Here is a 12198-nt window from a genome sequence, read left to right on the forward strand (position 1 = left end):
CACTTGGGAAAATTCAATGAAGTTAAAGCGGTGCATGAAGTACGGAGTATGTACGAAGTAAATATGGTTGGATCGCTGTGTATTCGATTATCGGGTGTCATCAGCCACTCTCAGCCACACGCGATCTAGCCACATGCCAAATTAGGGCAGTCCATTTTTCCCTCCCACTTTTTGTGCGCGAGCTACGTTCCTCCCTTGTCGAATCTGTGCACCTCAGCTTCTCAGACTCAGCAATCGTCTTCATTTGGAGTCGAAATCCGTCACAATGGCTAGTGAGTGACTCTGATACTTTCAAAAACCATTTCCGGCGAATTATTGACGCTTTTTGCAGAGTCGAAGAACTCGTCCCAGCACAACCAGTCGCGCAAGGCGCACCGGAACGGGTACGGCACATCGATGGTGGAATGGTTAAGACAGACGAGCTGGACTGACAACAAGACAACTGCAGTATCAAGAAGCCCAAGACCTCGAGATACCCCTCGCTGAAGGGTACCGACCCTAAGTTCCGGAGAAACCACAGGCATGCGCTCCACGGCACCGCGAAGGCTCTGGTACGAATTTGACGACCCGCTCGAATTACAATTACGATCGATTTGAGCTAACCCCCGCTAAACAGAAGGAGTTCCGGGAGGGCAAGAGGGAGACTGCTTAAATTTCTCTTGTTTGCGCGGGTGTTTTGCTGGAGAAGCATCTTGGGACATGACCTTTACGAAAGGGATTCTGCGGTGACGGCATATCCACCGCTTCTCGGCCGGATTTTCGAGGTGTTATCTAGGGCGTCATTCATCAACCAGCGGAATTCATTGGTCTCATGTGGGCGCGGAGCGGAACCACTTAGGGTGCGTTCTTGCCCCTTTCTCGAACGAAGCCGTTGCGCCAAGGACACGGCCAAAAAGTGCAAGCGATGTCAGACCTATGGCGACTGGCGACTTCCCCCTGTTGATCTTCTCGGATTCGACTGGACTGTCGTCCTGGGGGTACCTGTCGGATCTCATAACGGCATTAGTGTGTACAGCTTTGAGCTTCTCTCCCCGTGCTCTTTTGCTGAAGGATTATATCGTGCCGAGAAGGAGCAGCCTTGCTATTACCAAACACCTTTGCTCTTGTCTTCGAAAGACCAAGGTGCATGAAAGCCAGGCGATATGCCCAATATACGCATCTAGCCGTTCACGTTTCTCTGCTACTTCCGTTGGTCTGGGCATTAGTGCTTAGTCCAGCTTTGTGTGGATCCGCTCCGCCTCGTATAGAGTTCAGTTCGTGTCAGACCATCATGGTTTTCTCCTATTTGTATCCTGTGTAGTGCCCTAAAGCAGCTTTGAATTGCTTACCATGGGTGCTGGCCGTCGCGTACGGTACTACATCCTTGTCCCGATATATTCATCTACCAAGAAGTTACTACATGGATGTCTTACGTGCCGTCTATCTTGTGTTACCGACTGAAGCTGAAGTCCATACCTAAAGACATTAGTGAGAGTTTGGCTACTTTAGTGCTGACTGTATGGTCGCGCCGCCAGTTGGCGGGAGATTCACCGAATCGTTTGCCTCATGGAGGCACTCCGTCGCCCCCGATCAATTGATGGTGGCACTAGTTGGCTTCGGGCACAATAAAAGCATGGGAACAAAGGTTGATATCTATCGCATATCTCAACACGAGACTAAAGGAGACTCGGATACTCACGGACTCAGTTCGTCTGACAAGACAAACCCGCTGAAAGTTGCTCTGCATTTCGACGAGCCGACGTCGAATTTGTTGTGGATACGTATCGTAATTATTAGTGCCTGGCTCGCCTGGGCATCTCTGACGGGAGGCCTGTGTGACCTAACTGCCACTGTAGCGGGGCGGCGGTTGTGGAAGGAAAAGCGAAACGTCTGTGGGTGGGGTCACTCCTGAGCGCTAAGCAATCGATGATTGATCCAGGCTCCAGCCTCAGCTGGGCCCGCTTTCGCTTCCGGTTTCCGTCCCATCCGTTGGTTACGTCCAGGTCTTCGAGTCCTTCGACTCTCCCTCCCTGCTTTTGTTCCTTAACCGCGAACCATCGACTCCGCTGGTTCAAGGCCGGAGCCAGCATTCGCCATTCTTTTCGCGTTGGATTTTGAATAGTCTGGCTTTGCTTTAATGGGTATGTCAAAAGCTGCGGCCTTTCCCCTCCACCCAAGTCAACGGGCTGTAAGGAAGAACTGGGAAAGCAAATCGCTTTCTTTGTCCTCTCTTATACCACACAATTGAAATTTCAATCTCAAAAGTTGTCTTTGGGGTTTTATCTCTTGCACCACCTTTACGCCCGTTGACTTCCTACATCGCGAAGGTGGTTCGCTTGCCAGTGCTAATTCGACTCCTTGCTCCCTCGGCAGAACCTCGTGACCTCTAGCAACTATTCTTTCTCGCGAAATTTCGATACTCCTTTGAGGCCAGCGGGTTACTGCAGGAGTTCTCGAAAGTCTTCGCGCTTTTTCGTACTTTCGTCCCGCAGCGACTTCGAAAGTCCTCGACAGCGACGCCGATATCCTCATCTGATATATCTCCAAGCGCATACGAATAATCGAATAGCCGGCTTTGGTACGTTTGGAACGCACTTGCTCTGTAGCATAAATCTGGAACCTGAAAATCACAAACTCATTACTTCCCACGCGTCGCTACCGCAGCATCAGCTAACGGGCAAACAGCCGCGAACCCTGTTTCATCTTTCCCTGGCACCAGGTCCCGGGCAATCTAGCGACCCTACTTCGGATTCTTTCCCGAAAAGCATTTTATAGACTTAGCTTGAGCAGTTCGAATCTTTCGAGCTCCGAGACTTTTGTTTCACTGGCGAGTATGCTCAACATGTCCAGCATCATGAGCAATCGCAACAGCACGCCCGAGGCTAGCAACCTCTCTTCACTGCGGCCCCCTTCGTCGCGTGCAGTTGGAGGGGCTACCCATGGTCTCCGCGCCTCGGCAGACATGGCCGCCTTGACTGGACAGGGGACCGCAAGCCGGATCCGCCCGTCCTCTGATTTCTACGGTCAGGTGCAGGCGGGCCAGGGCCAGGGCAACACAGATATGGATGCCCAGGACAAACTTGCTCAGCAGTGGATCGCCGATATCGACCAGTACGAGACGACCCTTGAGGAGATGGCTGCTGCTACCCTTGACCAGGATTTCAAAGACGAGCTCAGTGCTATTGAGCAGTGGTTCCGGGTCCTTAGCGAGGCCGAGCGTACGGCGGCGCTCTACGCTCTCCTCCAGCAGACCACCCAAGTTCAGATCCGTTTCTTTATTCAAGTCTTGCAGCAGATGGGCAAAAATCACCCCATGTCGGGCGTGCTGTCGCCCGCAAACTTCGACAAGGGTGCGTGTCCGGCTCTCCCGGGTATCTTACTTGCTTTTTCTGACTCGAGTCTTATCCAGACCCCATGTCGAATCGACTGAGCGATGCTATGAGCAAGCTGAACGTCGATTCGGCTCGGAACTCGCTTGCCCGCCCGAGCCCGAACGTGAAGCGCCAATCCGGCCTAGATTCGTCGACCATCAATGCAATGTTTCCCGATGCTGCCGCGGCAATCGCGACAGAGAAGGCCAAATTCACGCAGCAGACGGGCAATCCGCCCACCTCGACTCGAAACAGCCTGGTGGATAACCGGAATTCGTTGGTGGCGCCGACCATTTCTGCCCCCAAGGATGACTCTAACGGACAGAATCCCGCTTCGCCGTGGGGCCCCAATGATCCCAACCGGCCCAAGTCGTCTTCTGGCCAGCCGCCCATGGGCCAGTTTGTGCAACCTCCTCCGTCGAGCGGAGCGCTGCGATCCCCTCGCCCCCAGCTTACGGGTAACACGAATATCCAGTCTACAACGCTGAACGCTGCGGACCAGCAGCTTAACGATCTCCCACTTTTGTCGCCTTATGCGGCAAGTGGTAACTGGGCCTCGATGGTCAATACGCCGATGGTGCCGACATTTAATCAAACGCAAGGGAACAATGCCGACATGGTGGCCAATGCCACGGCGATGAAGCTTGCGGCTCTCTCGACGGTTAACAACCGGTTTGCGCTGGACGATGTCCGCAAGTACCGCCGCGCTCGCTCCAACGATGCGCCGGGGCAGGGACAGAATGCTTTATCTCCTGGAATCCCTGGGGCGATCATGGTTAGCGAACATGGAGTCTCTCTGAGTCGAGAGCAGATGATGGCTCTGCAACAGCCGCAGAATTTGAGCTTCGCGGCCCATAGGTCGCGGCCCAATTCGCCGGGCATTGCCGTGCAGAACTATGGCCCCGCTTTGGCCTTCACATCTCCACAGAATAACGGTTTCTTGAGCGCCTATGACGGCGCACCTTCGCTTTTAAACAATGGACTGGCTCCAGTAAACCTGGCCCAATTTGGGCTGGGCGGTCACCACGAGGGTTATCATTCGGACCATTCGGAAATGGTCCGTGGCCGGTCTCCCCGTGGACGGAGAGGCACCTCGAAGCCGCCGGAGGATCCGACGGATCCGTCTCTTCTGCAGGATATCCCTAGCTGGCTGCGGAGCCTACGCCTGCACAAATACACGGACAACCTCAAAGATATGAAGTGGACGGATCTCATTGAGCTGGACGACAAGCAGCTTGAAGAGCGTGGCGTCAATGCGCTGGGTGCTAGACGCAAGATGCTCAAGGTCTTTGAGCAGGTCAAGGGTAGGTACCGCAACTTCGAATGCCGGGAGAACAAAGCGCTAATACCGGTTAACAGAAGCCCGCAACGAGGGGAAGCTGGGCTAGTGGCTCTCCAGACGACCTACGAAGCGGGAAAGATTGATCAATACAGGAATCTATATTAGAGACGCAACGGCAAGCGGTATGGCATTTTCTTGAGCAGGCCAACCGCCCTTGCGGGCAGATCTCTGGGGATCTGGGAGATATGCGTGGATAAAAGTGACTGAGGTCCGCTCAGTGAATTTTGAACGAGCGTTTTGAGCCGAGTTCTTTGCTCTTAGGGCAGCTACTGATGCAATTGATGTATTTGTATGTTCCGGGACCAATCAGTGGCCAAGGGAGTTTGTTTGACGTGATGCCATAACCGCCAGACGTAGGGAGTATATTGACGGTTAGTTACCCTCGTCTGGGCCTGGTAAGGACGAATTGCAATGGCTGGTCTGCATTTGCTCGTTTTATGTATCTTGAGCAGCCCTGGAATCCGAAGTAACAGAAGGTCATGCCATGAGCCGATACAGGCACCGCCTTCTAATCACCCGAGTAGGTGCGATGGGCTAAGTGACTACCTACCCGACAGTCAGCACCTTGACTTGTATCCCCAGGGCAGAGAGGAAGGAACTGGCGTCCACATGTAGGTGACACTCTTCAGGGCCTGTGCCTTGCCCTATACCAAGCGTGATAACCGGTCGCTACAATGATGACAACCTTATTAGTGATACTGTGCTTGTTGTTTGGCTTGCGATTGCTGGTGCTGGTTTGCACTGGTGCCGGAAACAGGGTTAGGGTTTACACAGCCGATTGGGCTAATTCATACTCGAATCCAAGGTCATCCTTTCTTTCCATACGGACTTCCTTTGTGATAATGTGGGAACTGAACAATTCCACATCCGTAAGTGGAATTCAACACTTCAAACTTTGCTTTCCATCCTTGCAAGCCAATCTTGCCAAGCATCGCAATCAGCTTCTCTCAGCAACCTATACGCCTCGAAATGGTTGGTTGACCAATTTGAGATTTTCTTGCATGAACGATTACCTATTTGGGGCCCATGAGTCCCGTAGGCAAAGGTCATAGATATTCACGGAGCTTGGGAAAGTTCAGAATATTTGCGCCCAGCTTTAGACCAAGGGTGAATAGGCGGTACTCTCCGCTCAAGTCCTCAGTATCCCTGGTATCTTTCCCTCCATTCAGCGTCCGAGCTCACTTTATGTGAAGCACCGCACCAGTTGGCAACCCCCTGAGCACGCTGCCGTCGAAGCATGGATGGGATGGACATGGATCAGCCGGCCGCGGCCACGGCATACACGGCCGACAACTTCCAGATGGCGATGGTGGACCCAAGCCTATACCAGCAAGACGGGCTGGAACAGGATCTTGCAGCAGAGGACGACCATGAGGACGATGTAGCCAGCGACATATCTGCCGACTCCGACGCCCTCGAGCTGCGTGCCGAGGTTGAGCGGTTCGACCTCCAACAAGAGGCCTTTGTGGCTCGGCAGCGAGCTGAAGCGTCTGGAATACCCTACCAGCCGCCGCCACCTCGCAAACCGGGCAGAGGACCCGGCCGGAAGCCAAAGAGGGTTCTGGGTCCACGGAAACCGGCAAAGCCGCCCCCCGAGATCCAGTTCCGTCTCTCCCTAGCCAACGAAGCCTTCCAGCAAAAGGACTATGACAGGACCATGGCCCAGCTGAGCGAGATCATCCGCATCAATAGCGAGGTCTTCCACGCCTGGACCCTCCTCTCGACAGTGCACGAGACACTCGGGAACCGAGAGCAGGCCATCTGGTGCCGCATCACAGCCGCCCATCTGACCCCAAGGGATGTGCAGCAGTGGATTAGTACGGCCGAGTATGCGCTCGAGTCCATGGAGAATCTCGAGGACGGGTCCGAGAAGGACGCCGTGCTCACTCGGGCGTACGCCTGCTACACGCAGGCGCTTGAGACGGACAGATCCAACATCATCGCGCGTACAGGGAGGGCCGATGTGATCATGCTGCAGGGCAATGCGAACAAGGCGTTAATCGAGTACCAGAAGGCCCTGAACTACCGGCCTTGGAACATTCGCACGGTGCGCAATATTGCAGATGTCGCGCTCGACGTCAAGGACCCGAGAAAGAGTGCCGAGGTGGCCAAGGGGGCATACCGTCGCCTCATTGACCACCTCCAGGCGACGGGGACGTTCGACGCCGAAGAGGGTAGCTTTGAGTGGTCGGATCTGCGAATCTATCTCGAATTCTTTACAATCCTCGAGCAATGGCAAGAAGGCGCTCAGGAGCTCAAGGAGATTTCGCGCTGGCTGCTGGGTCGGAGAGCAGAGTCCCACTGGGACCAGTGGGTTGATGATGATAGGGAGTGGGATATATACGACGACAGACGCCTCGTGGTGCCCGGGTTCGAACCAGCTCGATTCCCACAGGAGAGCTACGGGCAGGGGCTGCCGATTGATCTGCGTGCGAAGCTCTTTGTTTACAGGAGCAAACTCGGCTTTGAGTACGAGGCCAACTTGCACCTGCAGATGCTCGACCCCACGAGACCAGAATCCTTTATGGACTTCCCGGATTGTCTCAAGGAAATAGCTGTCTCGCTGCTGGATCGCGACAGGGCTGACGACGCTATCCGTTATCTCGATCTCTACAGACACATAGCAACTACAACCGGAGACGTTGCTTTGGATGCCGAATTTCTTGTTTGCCAAGGCCGGTGCCATATTGCGTTTGGCGAGAAAGCTGCCGCCGAGGAGTGCTTCATTGCAGCAATTCAAGAGGACGAAGACCAAATCGAGGCTCGCGTGCAGCTGGCGAATATGTACGAAGGTGTGGAGGAACAAGAGGGTCGAGAGGAAGCCTTTCTTTTGATTCGGGAAGCCTTGAATCTGGAGGCGAGACGCGGTGATGGAGTTAGGAGACGTCGCGGTCCGTATGGCCCGCGGAAACCTAGGGATGGACAGCCTCAAAAGCCGAGGGACCCGAACAGGAAATCGAAATATGTGCCTCGTCGGCTCATCAATGCCGAGAAGAGGAGGCAACAAGACCTCGAAATGACGGCCGAAGCAGCCAAGAACTTCCAGCTGTTGAAGGAGTTCGAGGAGCGCGCTCTTAAAGGGGATGAGCAGGCCAAGGCGGGCTGGATGAAAGCGGCGAAGGACCTTGTGGACGACTTCCGATCGTACAAGCAGTTCTACCCCTGGGAGAAATACATCAGATATCTAGGCTACACATCCAATGTCCAAGGGGGGCAGGCTGCTGTTCCAGCCCGGAATCTGAAGCTCGCGGCTATGGAAGAGCGATTGCGTCAGCGTATGTAACTCCTTGCCGCCCTTGTTGCCCAGATCACCGCTAACCATAAGACCAGATCTCGCGCCCACCGATGGTCAAGAGCAAGGCATCAAGCTGCCCATCAAGTTTCCCTCAGAGCACCGAGGCATCCCCTTCGATACGTGGCTCGATATTTTCCTCAACTACGCTTTTGCTCTCGTCCGCTCGGGTCAGCACCGGGAAGCCTACGTTGTCTGCCACGCTGCGCGGGATTCGGTCGTGTGGACATCGCCCGAAACCACCTTCCTGATCCACGTGGCCTGGGCCTCTTGTGCCGTCTACGCGGGCGACGAAGAGACGTGCGTGGCCATCGCCCGCTACTTCATGCGCGACTACATGCCGGGGACGGACTCGTACCGCATGTTCTCGGCCATGTGCCGCGTCTGCCAGACGCCGGTGTCCTGGTACACGTCTGGGCCAGCCCAGAAGTTCATTCTCCGCCAGATCAAAACCATGGACAACATTGTTATGCGAAAGACCGAGACAGGCGTGGGGAATACCGAAACCGACGACGGCGGCGACGACGACGACGTCATAGGCCTCGACGTTTGCCTCCTCACCATCTACGGCCACATCCTCTTCACCACGACGAGCTACACTTACGCGCTGTCGTACTTTGCGCGCGCCGCCTCGCTCGACCCGTCCAACTGCATGATCAACCTCAGCACGGCCCTCGCCTACATCCACTACGCGCTCAAGCGCCAGGCCACCAACAGGCAGTACCTTCTCACCCAGGGGTTCGCCTTCTTGTTCCGCTACTACCGCGACCGCCTGCGCGCGTCGCCGCACAGCCCCGCCCAGAGGCAGGAGGCGCACTACAACGTCGCCAGGGCCTACTCGCTTATCGGGCTGGGCAACCTGGCGGTCGAGTACTACAGCAAGGTGCTAGAGGAGGCCGAAGGGGTCAGGGAAAGGGAAAGATTGTTGGGTGGTGTGCCCATGGGGAGTGAGGACCTGACGGTGGAAGCGGCGTATAATATGCGGAGTATGTGTTATTTGCTCGGGGATGTGGAGGGCGCGAGGGCGGTGGCGGAGAGGTGGTTGGTTTTGGAGTGATGGGATAGGGGTTGCTTTTATCTCAAGTGGTCTCATCGGCAGATTGATCGCGCATGGTACATACATATAGGCGTCGGTTTGCGGACTTGCTGGGTTTGGTGAGGTACGGCGGTAGCATTCAATGGAGTTCTGGGCTTCGATACCCTGAGGGTCCTTTTCTCCACGTTAGCGGGTGAAGATGGCTGCGCGGCCACCCGTGGTTAGTGAAGGGATGTTCGATGCTCTATGGAATGAACGAAGGCTGCGATTTAAACCCCCTTGTTGAGGATGAGCTCCGTATGGATTGACCCAAGTCACCCACCGAAGCTCTGCTGAGGAAAACCCTCTGGAGCGTGGCATGTTCAACATAATGCCATCATCCCTCACGAGCAATCCTGTCCCATCTATCAAGGGGCCAACCGGCGAAAACACGGAGCCCCCAATTTTAGGGTGCCTACCTGCACGTGGCCGTCAGATGTTCCAACCCATTGGGGCGACCAAGTCGGCCGACGACTGGGACAACAATCCGTGGCACGACGCTTGCTCCGGGAGCGAGCGAGTGGCGTCAGGGGGCCAACAAGGGAGAGAGGAAAAGGAAGGAGGAAAAACAAGGAGGTGGAAAATGAAACATTTCAAGATCTGGATCTAATTACTAGTGTGGTGTACAGTAGGAACGTTAGTTGGATCGACGACTTCGGCCTTTCACATATGCACACCTCGTCGACTCCAACCCTAATTCCAGCGACGTCACAATAGGAATAGGGGCTACTCCGTCTATACACATACAGTAAGTAGTAGTTTGTATCCGCACCGTTCGCCTTTGTCTTGGACCTCGGCGACTGCAGTCAAACCTGCAATTGGCGTTTGGATCTCTTACAGCCAATTTGATCATTACTGCATGAACGTCCAGTATACCTAACAGTATACTGGTGCGGGCAGCCCTCGGGGATGGTTGAGAGAGCAACTACCAGATGGGATGCTGCAGGTTGTATGCTCTGCATGACGGGGGCGCTTCTTTTTGGAGGACAATCATGAAAGCGGCCAGGAAGGAACCCTGCACCCGCTGTCGGACAAGATCAATCATCAAGGAGTGCAAAGGGGAGACGGTCCATAATCGGGTCCGCGAAGAGTCGAGGTCAGATGCATTCGTACAACGTCGCTTGACATATATGCGTAGTTGGGCATTCCTGACAAGTCAACCTGAAGAGAAGGAGAATCGGCGCCTTGGGCAACTTCCGCTTCTCCCATTACCTGAGCGATATTCCAAGAGAGGTCTATGGATGATTCATTGGGTTTCCTCGGGGCTGGTAGAGCGAGAAACTGCCATTGGGTCCAGATTATCCGTAACTCAACACCGGGTCTCAAGAGCTGCTGATGGCCACGTCACTGAGACTATTGAGTTTACTGAACAGACACGCTGCATACAAACCAATCAGATACCTGTCGTTGTGTGCCGGTTCAAGTTGTGAGCAAGCGACAGGCTACACACGGTAGACTGTAGTTGGGTAGGTAATTCAGGTAGTCTTCCGAGTTTCTTCTTCAATCTGCTTCCCGTTGAATGCCCGCTTCGTAGGGAACATGCTACTGTAAGTTGGTGTTGTAGCTGCAAAAGAGAGGAGAACGCCGCCCACGCCTCATTTCTGATCCTTACCTGGGGTCTTTTCAGATCCTCCTTCTTTCTGAGTCTGTGCCTTCGTATCTGTAGAAGTGTCTATGTCCTGACTACACGCTGAGGTCAGCAACGTCACCAAGTTAGGGACATCACCATGTTGTCAACAGAGTTGGGCGGCAGAGTATTGTTACAAATACAATACCACCTGGCTTTCGGTGTGTAGATGTTATGCCCAGGACGGATTCATGGTTATAACATAACTTCGCGATGCAAGGGTGAAAGACAATCCAAGATGGAAAAGTGAAAAAGTGAAACGAAACAAGCACAGGCCCTGTCAAGACCTGTCAAAAGTGGCTCCAAAAGGGAAAGTCCAGGAAAGGTCGCATTTGGTTTAGGTTGATTATAAGGTTACCTTTGATAGTCCGTACAAAAATGTTAGTTCAGTGCACTCAATAACCCCCCGCTAGCGTGTTTCACCAAGAAGCCTTCGGGCGCCAAACCCAACTCGTTGACAAGCTGAGCCGCCGGACGGTTTGAATTTTGAAGACTGGAATCGAGTCTGTCATTCCAATTCTCTCTGCCAGGAGATGATGGGCTTTACCTCTGTAGCCTGGGGAAACACCAAACATGATGAGGCAAATCGCAAGCCCCTGTCAAATTTCAAAATTGGATGAGGACATTCGTAAGTATGATGTAGTTCAGAGAGGAATCATGTAAGCATATAAAGTGTAGCTCCATCCTCGTTGTTACATAGCCTCGATAGCGTGTGGAAACGCTGTTACCTAGCCCCACAGAAAAGTTCCAGGCCATTCAGGGTTCGATTGAGCCACCCGGTCGGGCCGTTCACGGTGGAGATGGCAGCATGTTCTGATGAACTTCTGTCCCATGCTATGAGCAGCACATGGGACGAGATGCAAACAGCACCTGCAATCCCAGTATTTACAGACCTTTTAACGGCTGCGCATAGCCTCAAGGTTCAGATAGTCCCCTTTCCGTATGGCATGATATTCACCATCTGAGAGTATATCCTCTGTAAGCTTGCAACTCTGTCGCAGTTATTGTCCACTACGGTACTAACTCAGCCAGGTACCGACTTAAAAGGCGTCGGCTCTCCGCCTCCTCCGTCAAGGCCGGTAGTGAACACCCAAATCTGGTGTGGCAACTTTAATAAGAATTTTTTCCTCCATCCTGCTAATTATCCCGCGCCAATGCAGGCACCAAGCTTTGCAGGTTTGCCGACCAATAGAGACCCTCGCTCGGGCTGCAAGACGCAGGTACGCAAACAAGGCAAGGCAAAGGCAAAGGGCGATGACTTGTTGTCCCTGCCAAGGATCTGCTTTCCGCCGATACCGATGCACCCTGGTGGGCCTGGGCGTTTGCCAGCCGCCCTCCGCCTTCGTTTCCCGTCTCCCCTCACTTACACGTGTACTAAGTGATCACTCCATACGGTAGTTCAACCTGTTGTCGCTCACTTCACCGCAGCGTCTTCCACGCTCATTCATCTCACCTCTTGACGTCTCCTAGCGAGAGGTTGAGATTCACTCAACGTCGTCTTACCAACCGTCA

At 54.0% G+C, this 12198-nt stretch overlaps 4 protein-coding genes across 4 annotated transcripts; all 4 read left to right on the top strand.

Annotated features, from left to right (window-relative positions):
- Positions 1-265: 265 nt before the first annotated feature.
- N656DRAFT_796005 (uncharacterized protein) lies at positions 266-652 on the top strand (the record flags this gene model as incomplete). Its single annotated transcript, XM_064817483.1, has 4 exons — positions 266-272; positions 332-383; positions 449-551; positions 617-652. 4 exons carry the CDS (start codon positions 266-268, stop codon positions 650-652), a joined length of 198 nt encoding a protein of 65 aa, XP_064672901.1.
- Positions 653-2821: 2169 nt separating this feature from the next.
- Positions 2822-4738, top strand: N656DRAFT_796006 (uncharacterized protein; the record flags this gene model as incomplete). Its single annotated transcript, XM_064817484.1, has 3 exons — positions 2822-3329; positions 3389-4654; positions 4710-4738. 3 exons carry the CDS (start codon positions 2822-2824, stop codon positions 4736-4738), a joined length of 1803 nt encoding a protein of 600 aa, XP_064672902.1.
- A 1260-nt stretch (positions 4739-5998) lies between these two features.
- On the top strand, positions 5999-9041 carry N656DRAFT_704356 (TPR-like protein; the record flags this gene model as incomplete). The annotated part of the gene is made up of 2 exons (XM_064811169.1): positions 5999-7967; positions 8023-9041. 2 exons carry the CDS (start codon positions 5999-6001, stop codon positions 9039-9041), a joined length of 2988 nt encoding a protein of 995 aa, XP_064672903.1.
- An 812-nt stretch (positions 9042-9853) lies between these two features.
- On the top strand, positions 9854-10685 carry N656DRAFT_497952 (uncharacterized protein). Its single transcript, XM_064809840.1, has one exon. It carries the CDS (start codon positions 9992-9994, stop codon positions 10487-10489), a length of 498 nt encoding a protein of 165 aa, XP_064672904.1. The 5' UTR covers positions 9854-9991; the 3' UTR covers positions 10490-10685.
- Positions 10686-12198: the final 1513 nt, after the last annotated feature.

This window comes from Canariomyces notabilis, assembly GCF_033297395.1.
Source record: "Canariomyces notabilis strain CBS 508.74 unplaced genomic scaffold N656scaffold_4, whole genome shotgun sequence".
In the NCBI taxonomy this organism is placed as follows: domain Eukaryota; kingdom Fungi; phylum Ascomycota; class Sordariomycetes; order Sordariales; family Chaetomiaceae; genus Canariomyces; species Canariomyces notabilis.